This window comes from Clarias gariepinus, chromosome 20 (genome assembly GCF_024256425.1).
Source record: "Clarias gariepinus isolate MV-2021 ecotype Netherlands chromosome 20, CGAR_prim_01v2, whole genome shotgun sequence".
Lineage (NCBI taxonomy): Eukaryota > Metazoa > Chordata > Actinopteri > Siluriformes > Clariidae > Clarias > Clarias gariepinus.
In genome coordinates this window covers 29,075,786-29,092,589 of record NC_071119.1, presented here as the reverse complement: position 1 = coordinate 29,092,589, position 16,804 = coordinate 29,075,786, and the positions used below count along the sequence as shown (strand labels likewise).

At 38.9% G+C, this 16,804-nt stretch overlaps 1 protein-coding gene across 1 annotated transcript; it reads left to right on the top strand.

Moving 5' to 3' along the window:
• Positions 1-2: 2 nt before the first annotated feature.
• ccdc86 (coiled-coil domain containing 86) lies at positions 3-6,356 on the top strand. Its single transcript, XM_053479950.1, has 4 exons — positions 3-295; positions 2,314-2,443; positions 2,729-2,803; positions 5,361-6,356. The coding sequence occupies exons 1-4, from the start codon at positions 18-20 to the stop codon at positions 5,484-5,486; spliced, it is 609 nt and encodes a 202-aa protein (XP_053335925.1). The 5' UTR covers positions 3-17; the 3' UTR covers positions 5,487-6,356.
• Positions 6,357-16,804: the final 10,448 nt, after the last annotated feature.

The window sequence follows — 16,804 nt, the reverse complement described above, 5'->3', positions numbered from 1 at the left end:
GGCCGCCAGGTGGCGACATGTACACCTCTCAAACTCTCCTCCTCCTTCTTCTTCTTCGCTCTTTTCCCCTCCACGCTGAGCGTAAACACACGGCGGTGTGCACGTGCGCGAGTACGGTTCGGTTCCGTTCGGATACAAAACGCGCACAAGGAGGAGGAGGAGGAGCACGAGCCGCCATGTCGGGCACGCAGGACCAGGACCAGAACCAGAACAAGAGCTCGGGGAGAACCGGAGCCACCATCCCGCTGGGGAAACCCAAATCCGGCCGGGTGTGGAAGGACCGCAACAAACAGAGGTACACACACACACACACACACACACACACACACACACACACACACACACACACACACACACACAGTATAGTGTAGAGACTCGGACATCACTCCTCCATCATTAGAGTTTTATTATCATTCCTCAGATCTCACATGTTCACCAGGACGCCATGACGTCATCTGATGTAGGTCACGTGAGAGCAGGAGGTTTCCGGAGAGAGCAGAAACGCTTCCGGGTTACGGGTTAGAATGATATTTTAGCTCTGAAGCTAACAGATGTTTCACTCTGAGGGAGTTTAATAAGCTGAACTCTGTTTCTGTATCTCTTTACTCATGTAAAATATCCCCAAATTATATAATGACTCATAAACAGGCACAATGATGTAATAATGCACTGATGTAGCCGTTAATTATTAAAACTGTAGTGTGAAGATGTCCGTGTAGTTGTGTGGGTCATGTTCATGTCTCACCACACTCACCTCACAATCCAAATACAGGGAAATTAATTTATGTTTGTGTTGCATCTGTAGGATCTCTAAACTATTCACACACACACACACACACACACAAGGACACAGCATCCTGTGTAGTAGGAGTGAATGATGTAATGTCTTATTATTATTATTTATAATTATTACTTTATATCTAATTGGATAGTTTTGAAAAAATTAAATCGTGATGCCTGTAGAATGTCAGTATAAATCTAATCAGCACCTTCAGATTATAATATCCTATCAGGACGTCCCCGGTGATTCCCATCCCTATTACTTAGTAAAGTTTAACATTATTTAATTAGTTATTTTATATTATTAGAAGTAAATAAATATCTGTCTATATATTATCTACAATATGATATTATCATGATACTTTGGTGCTGATTCAATTGAAATTTTAATTCTGTACATATCGTTATTTTATAAATATCCTGATGCAATATAAAATTTTTCCCTGATTTTGTTACAATTTTAAATAAATAAAATAAAAACATTACTGAGTAAATGTATTTCGCTCCTTATAACAATAGTTTACTCATTTAAAGTCAAACGCCGCATGTAAACACTACAATCTAACTTCTGATACAAGAGTTTAACACTTAACTAAACACAAGGCTACATTGTTAATTATTATAATTATTATCTAAAGTGAATAGTTCACTCCTACCACACGGGATGGAAGTGTGTGAGTAGTTCAGAGAGAGGGAGAGAGCGCCACCTGTAGGATTATAAAGAGACAGTGACGTTTTAACGCCTCAGACGCCTCAAACACTCAGGTGGACGTTGAGTGCGCGGGTGCGTGCAGCTTATAACACACATGATTATCGATTTATTAGTGTTGGTGGTGTTGTGAGACTGGTGTAAGTGTGTGTAATGAGTGTGTTTAAGACGAATTCGCACACGGGGTTTGGAGAAAACGCAGAATGGATGATTTTTTTTTTTCTGTTGATAATGTAACGACACAAAGTGTCACTTTGAAGCTTCTGCGCTCAGTACAGAATGGTTTATAACTGCGTCTGATCAGCTGATCACCGGCCACGCCCACACACTGAACACCAGACAATTCTGGTCACTGACCAAGTTGGTCAAGTTTAAAAATATGTTTTTAAAAAAAAATTGGGATCAGTGTGGCCATACATGAATCACCACACACAAGAATCTCCATCAGGACTGAATCTATTTTATTTCTCCATCTTTAATATAGATCAGATTTAATATAAAAACTAATAAAGACCTGAGGATGTACTCATGGTGGAATTAAATAGTGTTTCAATTCATCAGCCAAGGAAGAATAACAAAATAATAATAATTTGTTAAAATATTTATTGAAATGTATTATTTAACAAATAAACCTGTTATTAATTACTGAGCTAAAAAAAAAAAACAGATTATATTCATGTTGTGTGCTGCATATAAAAGATAAAGCTTTTCACATTGACTCGTTATAATAAAACATTAATGTTCCTATCGTAATACACTCCCCCGCGCGGCCTGGATGTGAAAACACTGGATCATTACGCTTTTTAAATGTGTGTGTGTTCTAGGTTCTCGGCTCTGTTGCGTGATAAACCGCTGCGCAGCTCCTGGCAGAAGAAGATGGAGGCCAAGAGGGAGAAGGATCTGCTAAAGCAGTACCACCAGCAGCTCAAAGACAACAAGGCCAAAGAGAAGGAGGTGTGTGTGTGTGTGTGTGTGTGTGTGTGTGTGAGAGAATACAGATAAAGTATAAGTAAGGATCATAATCAGCTATAATCAGGCATCAGGTTTGGTACAGTAACATGTCATGAGCGAACTCTACCACAAGATGTCGCCAAAATCCTTGAAGTGGCGCTCTGTGAGTGGGCGAGTGTCAGTGTGATGTAACTCTAACTCAAATATAAGATGTTTGTGACTGAATAAGTAGTGTTGACTCTTTTTGAAGAGAGTTGTGAATTAAAAATGGATAACCGTGATTTACAGGACAAGAGGAAGAGACGACAAGAAAATCTGAAGAGACGAGCGGAAAATGAGAAGAGAGCAGAGATTGTTCAAGTGGTGAGACAGACACACACAAACACACACACACACACACACACACACACACACTTAATTGTAAATTACAGGAGAATGATTAAATGTGATTTCTTGGTTTTTACACTTCCTGGTAAGCCAAGTGGAAATAACTTGAGCCATAAAAGGTAAAAATCTGCTGATTTAAGTTTAAGCCCCGCCCCCAGAGAGTATTATCTGCTTGGTGACATTCTGCCCTGGGTTTCCCCATCGTTATACTTGCTCTGTACAGCCGCTGAAAGTCCCTGAAATCTGCCCAAGTCCCTTTACACACTTTAGATATGACTAGAGTTAAAGAGTTAAAGAATAATCTGGGCCCGTATTCACAAAGCTTCTTAGAATTCTTTTAGAGAGCTCCTATCTTAGCCTAAAACGTCCTAGCTGGGAGTCTTAGAAGTTTCCTAAATCACTTTTAGTCTTAGAACAACTTTGAGTAAGGAAAGTACAAAAACCTTTATCGCGGTGAGGGGGTGTGGTCGACCCTGTTGCTAGGGGTGATGCAGCAACTCAAGCACTGTGATTGGTTGATGATAAAATAACCTGTGACCTCTGCAAAGGTCTTGAAATATACACTCTTTGTGAAAATAGAATACATAATATAATGTTTGTATAGACTTTGTATTTGGCTGTTTTAATTGTCCACTTTAGAAGCAACCAATTTCCACACATTTATTTACCATACTGATTTTATTATTACGTTTATTATACCATATCAGATTGATGGGAGCAAAATGGCTGACCTTTTACTAATTTACATGATTGCATGTTTTAAGTTTCACTTTTGGAGATTATGTAGCGAACAATCCAAGAGAGATGTAAGGAAGTAAAACAACAAGAAACCCAAATTGGACAGAAGAGCAGTGTTTTCTTTTATCTTTATGTTCAGTATTTGGAGAATTATTCTTCTTTCTACCATTTTGTCCACTGCTATAGAAACTCTCAAGCCTCTTAAAAGTCCTCCTCTCTACTCTTAACAATTTTTACCTTAGGAGCTGTTTTTAGGGCTAAGATGTTTTGTGAATCATTTTTATCTTAACTAAGATTTAATCCTAAATTTAAGGGGGAAAAAAATGTCCTAATTTTAAGAATTTTCTTAGAATTTCGTCACTAGGAGCAACTTTTAGGTTTAAGAAGCTTTGTGATCTTTGGCCCCGGTCTTTAATGTAATCAGTGATATTATTATTTGAGGTTGAAGCCCACGTACATGTCTGTCTGTCTGTCTGTACAGCAGAACTCTGTCTAACTTATTAATACAAAGAAATCATTCCCCTATAATCCGAAATTATTACAGTTTTAGTTAAACATGTCCAGATCATCCGGTCGACTTTATTTCACTTGTTTAAGATGAGCTCCGCTTACTTTACACAGCTGTATGGAAAAGTTTTGGTACCCTAGCCAAGACATGGTGTTGGTGCTAAAGTGTCTCACTCGGTGAAAAGTGAATTATCAGTTAAGATCGTATAACACCATTTTTCATAATATTTAATGCTTCTTCTGATCTATACTCTTTTTGTAAATACACATTTTTAACACATTTTGCTAAATACAGTTTATTGCCCTTTTATGTTTTAGTGTCCGTCATTTATTTATTATTTATTATATTTTATTTAAATATTTAAATGGTCTTTAACTGTCATTCAGACGAAACTCGGACGATTTAGATTTCACATGAAGAGACGTAAACGTGAAAAAGTGTATTATTTAAAAAAATGCAAAATTAAGATATCGCTTGGATTTGACATGGTTACGGACACTACAGATAAATTCAAGCAACAATTTTTACAGGTCATATTCTTCTAGAAGCTTACACCAATTTTATTATCAATACTCCTAAAGAAATATGAAAAATCTACATTTTACATGATTGTTTGAAGTAAGACGCTGAAAAAAGTTTGTTGTTTGTTGGGACCAAATATAAAATCATCTCCCCAAAAACGTCTGAAGTTAGGAAGTTAAATTTTTATTTATTTATTTTCTATGGGAGCGAGATCGGTCACATGCGTGTTGCATAAACGTCATAAGGAGTTTTCGTCTGTTCAGGCATGAGTGCGTCACATCGGTCCGTCTGTAACTGCGCTGCGGCAAAAACGCAAAGATGAGAATCATTACTGGTGACGAGACGCGGATTCATCACTACAAGCCTGAGAGTAAACAGCAGAGTCTGGAACAGAAACATCCTCAGAGGGAAAGGTTAAAAAGTCGACCATCAGCTGGAAAATTAATCAACGCTTACGGTTTTCTGGAATTCTTATGGACCAAAAGTATTGGAACATTATAAAAACATAAAAGGTAAAAAAGGTTCAACAATCGACAGTGAGCTCATTACTGAAGAGCCGAAGACGAGACTTCAGATTAAACACAGGACTGAATCCGAGGGTGTCGTGATCTCGAGTGTATGTTGTCGCTCATGTTTGAGGCGTTAAAGGCTTCTCCCTATAGTCCTGATCTCTGGTGTGTGTGTATGTGTGTGTAGGCTGCGAGTGATAAGTGTGTGTTGATGAAAACTCCTCTCACACTTCCTGCTTCACTTCTTTTGTTTCAGATTCGTAACACAGCCAAACTGAAGCGCATGAAGAAGAAGCAGCTGAGGAAGATCGAGAAGAGGGACACGCTGTCGGCGCTGCAGAAGACTCCGCCCACCGTCAGGAAAGCCGCCAAGGGCGAATAAAACGTGGACGAAAGACTTTAGAGCCTGTGAATGATTCCGCTTTAAAGATGATGTATAGACACACACTTCTCTCTCTCTCTCTCTCTCACACACACATACGTACACAGTGGATGTGCATTGTAAATAAACTGTGTATGTGTATGAGAGAGAAAGTGTATATATATATTTTTGGCAAACATGAGTGTAAACAAACTCCTGGTACTTTCCTCTGTATCTTGAATTTTCTTCTCGTGATGTGGAAACTTTGTACAAGCCAGAAAAAACCAAGCAAAGCACCCGCACTCAAAGCTCTTTCACTTTCTGTTTGTCTGACCTCGTGTTTTATAAAGGGAGTAAACAGTAGCAGGGAGGCTTGATGCTGAGAAACGGTGTTTGTTTATTTATTAATAAAATCTGTCCTGTTATACTTTTTTAAATCTGATTGTCAACATTGAACATAGAAAAAAAAAACGTTCCCGCTCTCTGACACTGGAGACTCCTTCCACCCTACCATGTCACACAAACACATTTCTCCTTGAAGACAATGTTGTTTTTTTTATATATATAATCTGTTTGTACACGTCCCTGTGAACGAGCTGTTACTATGGAAACCGTATCGCATCAGAGAGAGCGCTTTAATATCAACCTGTTGAGTTAATCATCACCTCAGAGAATTAAGCGATGTGGGAGTCTAACTGTGGGATTAACAGTGGATTCCAGTCCAGGACTGCACCAGTGACACCAGTGATGGTGGTCAGGGCCGGGCTTCATCACCAGAAGGACATCAGCTCAAATCTCAGGGCTCAAGCGAGGCTCCTGATCTTAATCTGTGCCTACATGTGATTGATTTTGCAGATGAGGAAATAAATAAATGTAAAAATATATATATAATTTCATTACAGGCTGGTGTTTGTTTAAGCTGCAGATACGATCAATGTGTTACTCTTACATTTCACTAATTAATCATAATTCATATAAACATCTAAGTGGGAGTGGTCTGAATGGAACAGGGGGTGTAAACTTTTAAATAATCTTTTCAGTATATAATATTATCCATGTAAACACATGAGCTGATCGTTTCTCCTGTTTCTGATCGTTAAACTCCGAGAGAAAAGTCTGGGACTCGAACCAAAATGCGACTTCACTGGGACTTGAACCCACGACCTTTCAATCATTACTTAATGCACTAATCATCGTGCCCAGGAGCCAGGACTTTAAACACTTCACTGAACACTTTAATGAGCTTTGATCTCATCCAGATCGGCATTTATATGAAGTGTTACACTAAAGGAATCTACAGGCAGCTTGTTGAAGCCTCATTAGATCTCAGTGGTCATCTTACACACTGCAGCTTTAAACGCTTATCATCACTCACTGTGTGTGTGTGTGTGTGTGTGTGTTGATACACTTGATTAAAGCAGGAGGTGCAGGTTAATGAGATGAGTTTAGATTTCTACAGCTCAGATACAGGACGCCGCTTTAAATGTGTGTTCTTCTAAAATAAAATAAATAAAAGACTTTAAATCAACACTTTATTTCTTATTTATTTGTCTCTGACACTCTGAGGAGGGAGATTAGATCTATAAAGTAAAGGTACCGCCCCTGCATGCCTTTATACTCGTCTGAGAGGAAGCGGTATAAAAGGGCAGTGGAGGCTTATCAGAAAAAACACACGAGCTTCTTGAGAAGAGGAAACATGGCTACACAATTCGACTGTCGTCCGGTATGTCATGTTTATTTCAGCACTGTATCACTATTATTATTGAGTGTTTAGTATTTTTACAGTTAATGTAGGACAGACTTATTACAGACTTAATTTTTTTATACATATAATTAAATCCCACTTTAAGAATACTCTGGTGTAAGACCGCCCTCTCTCTCTCTCTCTCTCTCTCTCTCAGCAGTGTCCTGTTGTCGGTCCCAAAGCCGATCCCCCTCGAGCTGCCTCTGTGATCAGATATCACCCCTGGTTGAGGAGCAGCACTCACACCAGTCTTCAGGTGTGTACTGATGCCGCAGGATCTCCTCTGCCCGAGTGCTTTGATGTCCAGGTGTTCGATCCCTCTAAGAACACCCGCACCATGATCAACCTGAAGAGCACCGACACCGCCGACACGCTGCTCGAGAAGTACCCGCATCTCGCCTTGAACGGGAAGCCGGTGCCACAGCTGACGCCCCTGAGAGACCTGGGGGTGAAGCCCGGGGCCGTGTTCATCACCTTCCAGAGATGCATCGGAGGATAAGAACCTGGACTTTACACCTCTCTCTCTATCTCTCTATCCGTCACACTTACTTTCATTAATATCTGCTCATTTCTCACTCACTCTCTCAGGTGTCAGGAAATAAATAAACAACACAACACTGAACAGATCATCACCACCATATCTCATGTCTCTAGTCTTATATAACATAATCTCTCATCTTTACACTCAGCCTGTGTGTATATTGTCCTTTTTTATATAAACTGTAATTCTCTGATCTCTTGTTGGGTTTGCGATCGCTTCAGCTGACTGTAACCGTCATCACAATCACTCATCAGATTGTTTTAACTCAAACTTGTTGACTTTTGTTGTCCTGCTTAAAATGAAGTTACTGTAATAAAACTGTGAACCCATCATGATTAGTCCTGTGTTTTTATTTTCAATTCGAAACTAATTAAATTTATTCCATTGCACAGCCTTCTTTGGAAGTCTCAGTTTAGATTGAAAGAATCCGAGCACAGAGAATTTCATCAGAACTTCATGAAAACAAACATTAAACAGAAAGTGAAAGGAGGTGATTTGGTGTGTTTTGGCTGCGCTGCTGAATGTCAGGTGTTTCCCAGAGGGCATGCTTTCCCCATGTGTGCAGTCAGATATCACCTTAGACATGCATTTCCTTTAACGCTCCACAAACATGCAGAAATAACGAATGCATGAGAGTGCACCATAAGGTTAAAATTATGTGCATATATATATATATAGTGACAATAGTTGTCCTAGTGTATATTCAAAATGTAACTATTGTTATTTCGAGTGTATATTTAAAGGAAATGACATCATAACAACACATCAAAGTGACCCAACATCATGCAAAGCTTTAATAATTCAAATAAAACAAGATGCAAATGATTTGTAAACAGATTGTGTTTATGCTTTATCTAAATAACATGAAGAAATCAGTGTGTGGTGGAATTATTTGCATAGTGTTTTAAGAATTGTCACTGTCACAATCAAAAGAAATGAAGTATGAAATGTGAATGTGTATGATTGAGAACGATCAGATTGGGGGAATGTTGGGTGACTTTAATACCACTCTCTCTATAAAAAGGCAAACAGCTCAGCTTTCCTCCTGACTAAACTGCATTGCATGTTTGTCTTTGTGAGCTCTTGTATGTGTTGTTCTGTACTGGTGGTTTATCTCATGGCTAACCGAAACTAACCAGAGCAGAGGTTAGGTGATTTCCAGAGCAGCTCTAGTTTCTCTTTCAGGTACCAAAACTAATAAGTCACCTGATTTCTCGTCTGAAGACGACGTGACTTCACCACCAGTACACGTCTTTTCATTACCTTGGTGGTGTAACGTTTAGCACCGTCGCCTCACAACTCCAGGGTCGTGGGTTCGATTCCCACCTCGAGGTCTCTGTGTGTGAGTGGAGTTTGCATGCTTGCTTTGTTTACATCTTTGGTAAACAGTGCAATCACGCCATCTGCTGGTGATACGACACAAATCCAGCAGGTTTAAGGTGGATTTAAACATCTCGTCTATACCACTCTATCTTGTGTACAGTCTCATGGGGGGGGCGGAGCCTATCCCAGAAGACTTAGGGCACGAGGTGGGGTAAACTACGGCCAGGCAGTTTTGGAAACCCATCATGCAAACTCCATGCACACACACACACACACACACACACCCCGAGACGGGAATGGAACCCTCGATTCTGGAGGTGTGAGTCGACGGTACGAAGCACAACACCACCGTGACACCTGCAGACCAACACAGTCTCAAACAAACATGTAAATAAAGAGCCATTCTTCTGAGCTCAGACACCCATGTGGACGTGTGTGTGTGTGTGTGTGTGTGTGTGTGTGAAGTGTTAATATTATGACTGCAGTATCTCAAGCATTTCAGTGCTTAATCATTTACTGTATGTCCTAATGCTGCACTTTGAAGTGCAATTATTCTTATCTGAAGTTGGAATTTTTTTAATACTTTAAATTTAAAATCTTATTTGTTTATCACATATACAGTATGATGTGAAGTGAAATAAATACAGAAAAATACAGAGGGAAAAATAGCTATAAAATAAATTGTAAGAATTGTACGTGATCAAATATGTGTCGATTATTAATATTCAGAAGATTTGAACACGTTGTGTCGTGTTGTTGCTCTTGTTTGCACGTCTTGTCTTTTTCCTCTTTATTTGTAGTTCTGTTGGTTGATGTTGTTTGTGTGTAGCGCCTCGGCACTGGAGGAACGCTGTCTCGTCTCACTGTGTACTGAACTGTGGGGTTAAAACGACAATAAATGTCAAGTTGACTTGACCTGACCTGACTTTACAAATTCTCTCCGTAGACGTTTCTAACAAGCACAAAAACACTTCTAAGTATGTGAACCTGGGTGCTGGGTGTTGGTACCAATCAAATCACAGAAACAGGGACGGACTGCACGTTGACACTCACATCATTTCCTTCACTTCCTCTCTGATCTCTAAAAGAGAGTTCAAAACAAAAGAATGAAATAATAACTGTTTACTGACGTGGGGTTTTCCTGCAGGTCCCCCAGACAGACGGAAGATGTTAATGATACGAGTCGCTCGTCTCGGGTGGGCGGAGTCTGTCTCGGGGGTGTCTCTCTGTCTCTAACTTATCACTTTTTACATTTTCATCCTCCCTCAGGGAACTTCCTCTGTGTGTCTGTGTGTGTGTGTGTGTGTGTGTGTGTGTGTGTGTGTGTGTTATATAAACCCCTCCAGGCAAACAGAAAGCAAATCAGATCAGCTGGGTTTCCACAGAGACAGAAGAGAATCAGATACACCATGAGTACAGACGTGTGTTTTCCCGAGGTACTGTTCATGTTTTTACACTTAGCGTTAGTTTGATGTTTAATTCGCTTATTATAACGACATGTGTTTACTGATGAGTTCATCCAGAGACGTTTCTCTTTTTAGATTAATTAGTAAACATTGTTTGGGGAGGAATGCACTTTAGGAATCATGTTTTTACATCAATGATATTTCCTGTTCTTTTATCTCAGTTTGAATCCACATGTAAATACACTCGTGATGAACTACGTTAGAGTCGTCAATGTGCAGTTTGGATATCAGTACAGATTTACTGTCCGCTAACGGTAAATAACTTAACATACAGACTTTACTGTCTAAATAACTGGCAGTAAAAGTGACTAAGTGAAAATGTCAAAACTGTGTCTGAAGTGTGTGTGTGTGTGTGTGTGAGCACCGTCGTTATCCATCACGGCTTTAGTCCTCCTGGACCTGGACTTCACCGGAGCTGCACATGTTGTTGCTGGGATCCTCTTCCACTCCTACATGATGACATCACGGAGCTGGTGGATGTCACACACACAGCGCTTGCACTTGAGGACGTCCCACAGGTGCTCAATAGGTCTCAGGTCTGGAGACAAACTCGTCCACTGACACACACATGGACATGATGAATAGGTCTGGATGGTTGAAGATGTACAGCTCTTATCACTCACTGTAGGAGGTACTCACTGTTGTTGCCAGTTATTATTTTGACACTAAGGTCTGTATGTTGAGTTGACTGTAAATCTATACTGTTCTACAAGCTGCACATTAACGACTCTAAAATATATCCAAGTTTCATTTCTATAGTCCTTTAAGAAGATGTACTAAAATGTTTGCTGAAATTAGAGGGGTGTACTTACTTTTGTGGGTGGGTATATATATCCAAACATTGAAGTGTGTTTAAATGTAATATACACAACAGGGAACATCTCACTTTACAATAACTGCAGAAAAATAGTCCTTTATTAATATTAACTTCTCTGACTTTATTATGTTTATTTATATATATACATTTTTTTAATGTTATGTTTGTGTAACGAGAATGGAAGGAGTCTCCAGTGTCAGTGCAGTGTAATCGATTGTGGTAAAGCTGGAACACCTTCAGGACGGAGAAGTTTTTGTTGTTTTGCGGTTTTTTAGTAACACGACGAGCTGCAAACAATTTAAGTTGTATAAACTTCAAAAAACAAACAAACAAAACAACGAGGCTGTTATGAAAAGTAATGACTTTCAAAACCTTCAGGAGATCGACATGATCTTGTGCATTATTTTCATGCATTATTTATTTATTCATTCATAAGTCATTTATTCATGTAGTCACATGACTGTCTGTGGCATGGAAACGACATGTGCAATAAACTCTTTCATAAAAAAAATATATATTCCAGTTTTAATATTCATTCATATTTACAGTAGAAAAAACGAAAATAAACCCCATAATTAAGGTAAAATGGTCAATTAATCGTGATGTTGATTTGCGGTAATAAGCAGCACCAGCACTAACGTAACAGTAAATAAATAAAAACGTTTCATGGAATTATTGATGAATTCTGGAGGTGCTTCATCACACTACCCCCTGGTGTTGATTAGTTTCCTTTAACAGCATCACACACACATTGTTTTCTCCACCTGCTCATACAACTCCTCCTCATCTCTCTCTGTTCCAGTGTGAGGAGTTTACCTTCCTGGATGTGCTCGATGAGGAGCTCCTACTCAACCCTCTGCCCAAATATCACCCCCTGCTCACACACAGCACTCACACCAGTCTACAGGTGTGTGACGATGCCGCAGCATCTCCTCGGCCTGATGTTCTCCATGTTCAGGTGTTCGATCCGTCTAAGAACATCCGCGTCCCGTTCATCCTGAAGGGCAGCGACACCGCCGACACGCTGATAAAGAAATACCTGCAGGAGAGACCCGAGCTGGGGAAAAATCTGCACCTCGCATTGAACGGGAGGAGGGTTTCACGTCAGAAGAGCCTGAGTGAGCTGGGGGTGAAGTCCGGGGCCGTGTTCATCACCTTCCAGAGGTGTATTGGAGGATAAGAACCTGGTCTTTACACCCCTGTGTCGCAATCCGTCACACTTACTTTCCGTAATTTCAACTTCTCGCTTTTTCTAAAGTGATCTCAGGTCTGTTTTTAGAATAAAACTGTTTTTTTAATAATGTGACATTAAAGGTAGTGGATAGAAGGAAGAAATTTAAATAAATAAATAAGTACTACAACACATCTAACAGATCATCCTCATATCTCTAGTGTAATATAATCTCTAAACTTGTATATTTAGCTTGTATTATATATAAAATAAATGTTGTTTTTCTCTTTACATGTTTGGTTTAAAACTTTACTTTCATTTGCGATCGCTCCAGCTGATTGTAATCATCATCACATTTACTGATCAGATTGTTTTACCTTTTTTTTAACTCCTGCTTACAATAAAAGTAATAAAACTGTGAACTTCACCCCGTCATGATTAGTCCTGTGTTTTTACCTTTTAAATGTTCTACTTATTCTTAAATGTTTTCCATTGCACAGCCTTCTTTGGAAGTCTCAGTTTAGCTTAAAATAATCCGAGCACAGAGAATTTCATCAGAACTTTATGAAAAACAAACATTAAACAGAAAGTGAAAGGAGGTGATTTGGTGTGTTTTGGCTGCGCTGCTGAATGTCAGGTGTTTCCCAGAAGGCACGCTTTCCCCATGTGTGCAATCAGATATCACCTTAGACATGCATTTCCTTTAACGCTCCATAAACATGCAGAAATAATGAATGCATGAGAGTGCACTATAAGGTAAAAAGTATGTGCACCCCTAAACATCACACCCATATGTAATTCCAGCACTGTGTTAATATGTAGGGCCTTCAGGGGTGATCGGGTGTCCAAACAGTATGTGTTTTTTTTTTTTTTGTTTGTTTATCTTGTGGCTAATCGAAATTAACCAGAGCAGAGGTTGGGTGGTTCCCAGAACTGCTCTAGTTTCTCTTTCAGCTGCCAAAACTAAAGTCAGCTGATTTCCCAGCTGAAGTCAATGTGAGGTCACCACAAGTGCACTTCTTATTGGTGGTGCTTGTCCCAGCTAGCCGGCTAATTATAGAGAGTATAAGTTGTACCCCTGAGGCACAAAAGGTACTCAAATTTGCCCAATAATATAATTGACATGTGATGGAAACGTCCATAGAAACTTTAAAACTGAACCTCACTGTGGATCCGATTGTTGTAGAGACACTCAGGGAACCAATCAGACTTATTATGCTAATAAGCCACAGTCCCTAGCCACAATACTAGCATGTTGCTAGCACAATGCTAACATGATTAGCATGATGCTAAAACGATGCTAAGAATATTAGCATGTTCCTAGCATGATGCTAACAATATGAGCATGTTCCTAGCATAATGCTAACAATATTAGCATGATGATGCTAACAATATTAGCATTTTGCTTGCTGGATGTTATTATGATTAGCATGCTACTACCATGATGCTAACCTGATTAGGATGTTGCTAGCATTATGCTAACTACTGTATATTAGCAGGGCTCCACCGCACTGCTTAGAGGACTTAATGGGCCCGCTGATGACGGCTTGGTGCCGGAACCACACACCTGATCAGTGTAGTATGAGGTGTGATGAACTGCACAATAGTGTCATCAATCCTAAAAGTTTTACTAAACGGTAATCAGATCATCAGTCGTACACACTGAAATGCTCTCAGTAATCAGGAGTCAGGTTAGCTTGTGCCATGCTAGCTCACCTGTGTTGACTCAATCACTGAATAATGCAGAGGAAAGGTGAAGCATTGTGACCAGTTCAATTGTGCCCATCTATTGATATTATATCTGTGCAACTACAGCGGTTTTAAGGCAGCCTTAAACTAATCTAATCAGGGCCCTCTTTCAAAATGTGCCGTGCACAGCCCTGTTCAGATGGTATTGGTTTTAAGTTAAGCTAAGTTAAGCCTTAATTTGTCACATATACATTACAGCACAGTGAAATTCTTAATTCACATATCCCAGCGTAACTGGGGTCAGACTCTGGGGGTAGCCTTAGCTTGCTAAGCTAATCGTGCTTAAATTAAAATGCCTAAAACGCTCTAAAGCGTAGCTGTATTTCACCATAAAGGATTCCGTATTGTTATGTTGGGAGGTAACGCTTCTTCCCATTGACAACTGTGAGATTTTTCAGAATTTGTCGGTATTTTGCCCTGTCCATTTCCCTTTTTTCCTGATGAATGTTTAATCCCTTTCAGTTCACTGCAGAGAAACACCCCATAACATGATATTACTACCTCCATGCTTTACTGTAGGAATGGTGTTAATTGGAAGGTGAGCTGTATTGGATTTCCACCAGACATATCATTTGGTGTTGTGGCCAAATTTTAGTCATATCGGTCCACCTGCGTTTTCCAGAGCTCAGTCATGACTGCATGTGGCCGTTCTTGAGGAGTGGCTTTTTTTTTCTTGATCCTCCTGTACAAGCCAGATTTGTGGAGAATTTGTGATACTGATGTCACATGAGTACAATAAACGCTCTTCGTCATAAATTCCTGCAACTGCTTCAGAGTTGCTGTGGGCCTCTAGGTAGCCTCTCTGACCAGTTTCCTCCCTACTCTTCCATCCGGTTTGGAGCCATGGCCCGATCCAGGGAGGGTCTGTGTTGTACCAAATATCTACCACTTCTTAATAATAGACATTACTATGCTGCTAGGCAGTGATAAAGTCCCTGACATGTTTCACTTGGATGTTAAACGTTGCACAAAGAGCAAACAGCTAGATAAAATAAAAAACTTCATTTCAGGCTGCAAAGCAACAAAATGTATTATTTTAAAGGGGGTAACGACTGTTTATTCTGATGTCTTCATGTCCTCCTTTAAATAAAGATGAACTTCATCCTGATTGTTGCTTTGTTTTTAATTTATAGTTTTAAAGTTATTATTATTTTCTAACTTTTAACAGAACTTTGTACAGACATCAAACGGAAAGTGAAAGCAGAGGACATTTGGTGTATTTAGATTGTGTTGGTAAATTTCAGGTGGTTTCCAGTGAGCACAGTTTCTTTGTTGCCGTTCATGGTGGCACGATACCATGCATACTGCACGATCAGATGTGAAGTCAGATATGCGTTTTCTTTAACTGGATGAATAGCAAGAAATAATAAATGCAAATTGGGTCAATATTATTATAATGTTATGGCTGATCCGTGTAGAATAAGGTGTTACAAACTACAATAGTGTCATCAATCCTGGAACAGTTAACAGTTTATCAGTTAGTTTGTGCCGTACTGTGTTGCCTAAATCACTGAATAATGCAGAGTAGAAATAAAGTGTTCTATAAAGCATTGTAAACAGTTCAATTGATCAAGAACAATTTTCTACACTGTCTTCAGATTAAAAGCAAAGGGATGCACCATGTTTATCAGTGTGTGTGTGTGTGTGTGTCTGGCCTCAGTCAGCAGACATTTAGTAAAGGCTTCTTTGTGATTCAAGCTTTTAATAAAAGTTTAGAAATAAAAGTTTAATAGGATTTAATATAATATATTATAATAAAAGTTCATTATGGAGTTGATATATTTTATCTATTAAAACACTTTACTGTTAGAATTAAAACACACACCTGCTTAATGCAGAATAATTTCATGTTCATTGTTTATACTAATTATAATTTGGAGATTTACCAGAATCAAAGATTTTTTATTTTATTTTATAAATGTTTCACATAAAGTAAATAAAAAAAAAAATCAATTATTAGCCCCAGGTCTCAAAAATTATTCTTAAAACAGCTTTTATTGTCACTTAAACCAGATACAGTTCAGTACACAGTGAAATAACACCACGTTCCTCCAGGACCGAGGAGCCACATCATCCAACAACAGCAATTAACAACATCAATTAACATCAATTAACAACATAAATTAACAACATCAATTAACATCAATTAACAACATAAATTAACAAAAAAACTAACTAGCTAACTACGAACCCTATCTAGCTGACCAGCTAAGACAAGACAGATTGATATTTTTAAATTAACAGAGAACTATCTTAGTCCTGTACAAAAGAGACAACAAAGTGTAAACAAGAGGGACAATGTGACAGAACATGTTGTATGTTTTTGCATACAATTTTTTGTATGCAAAAACATTTTTTGTTTAAATTTTTTGTTTAAAATAATGAATTAAAGAAATGTATGTTTTTGTTTCAAAAACTATTTTGCTCAGTGATCTAAACTAAATCAACCACATTGTGTGTCTGATGTCTCTGTAAATCAACAATAGTTGTCCATCATCATGTGATGCCACTTCCTTATTAGGAGAAAA

What these genes read in the sequence shown, in the direction of transcription:
- ccdc86 (XM_053479950.1), top strand. Translation starts at nt 18, where the DNA reads ATGTACACCTCTCAAACTCTCCTCCTCCTTCTTCTTCTTCGCTCTTTT. An exon ending in AAGGACCGCAACAAACAGAG is followed by an intron (nt 296 to 2,313) that starts GTACACACACAC and finishes TGTGTGTTCTAG; the next exon opens with GTTCTCGGCTCTGTTGCGTG. An exon ending in GAGCAGAGATTGTTCAAGTG is followed by an intron (nt 2,804 to 5,360) that starts GTGAGACAGACA and finishes CTTTTGTTTCAG; the next exon opens with ATTCGTAACACAGCCAAACT.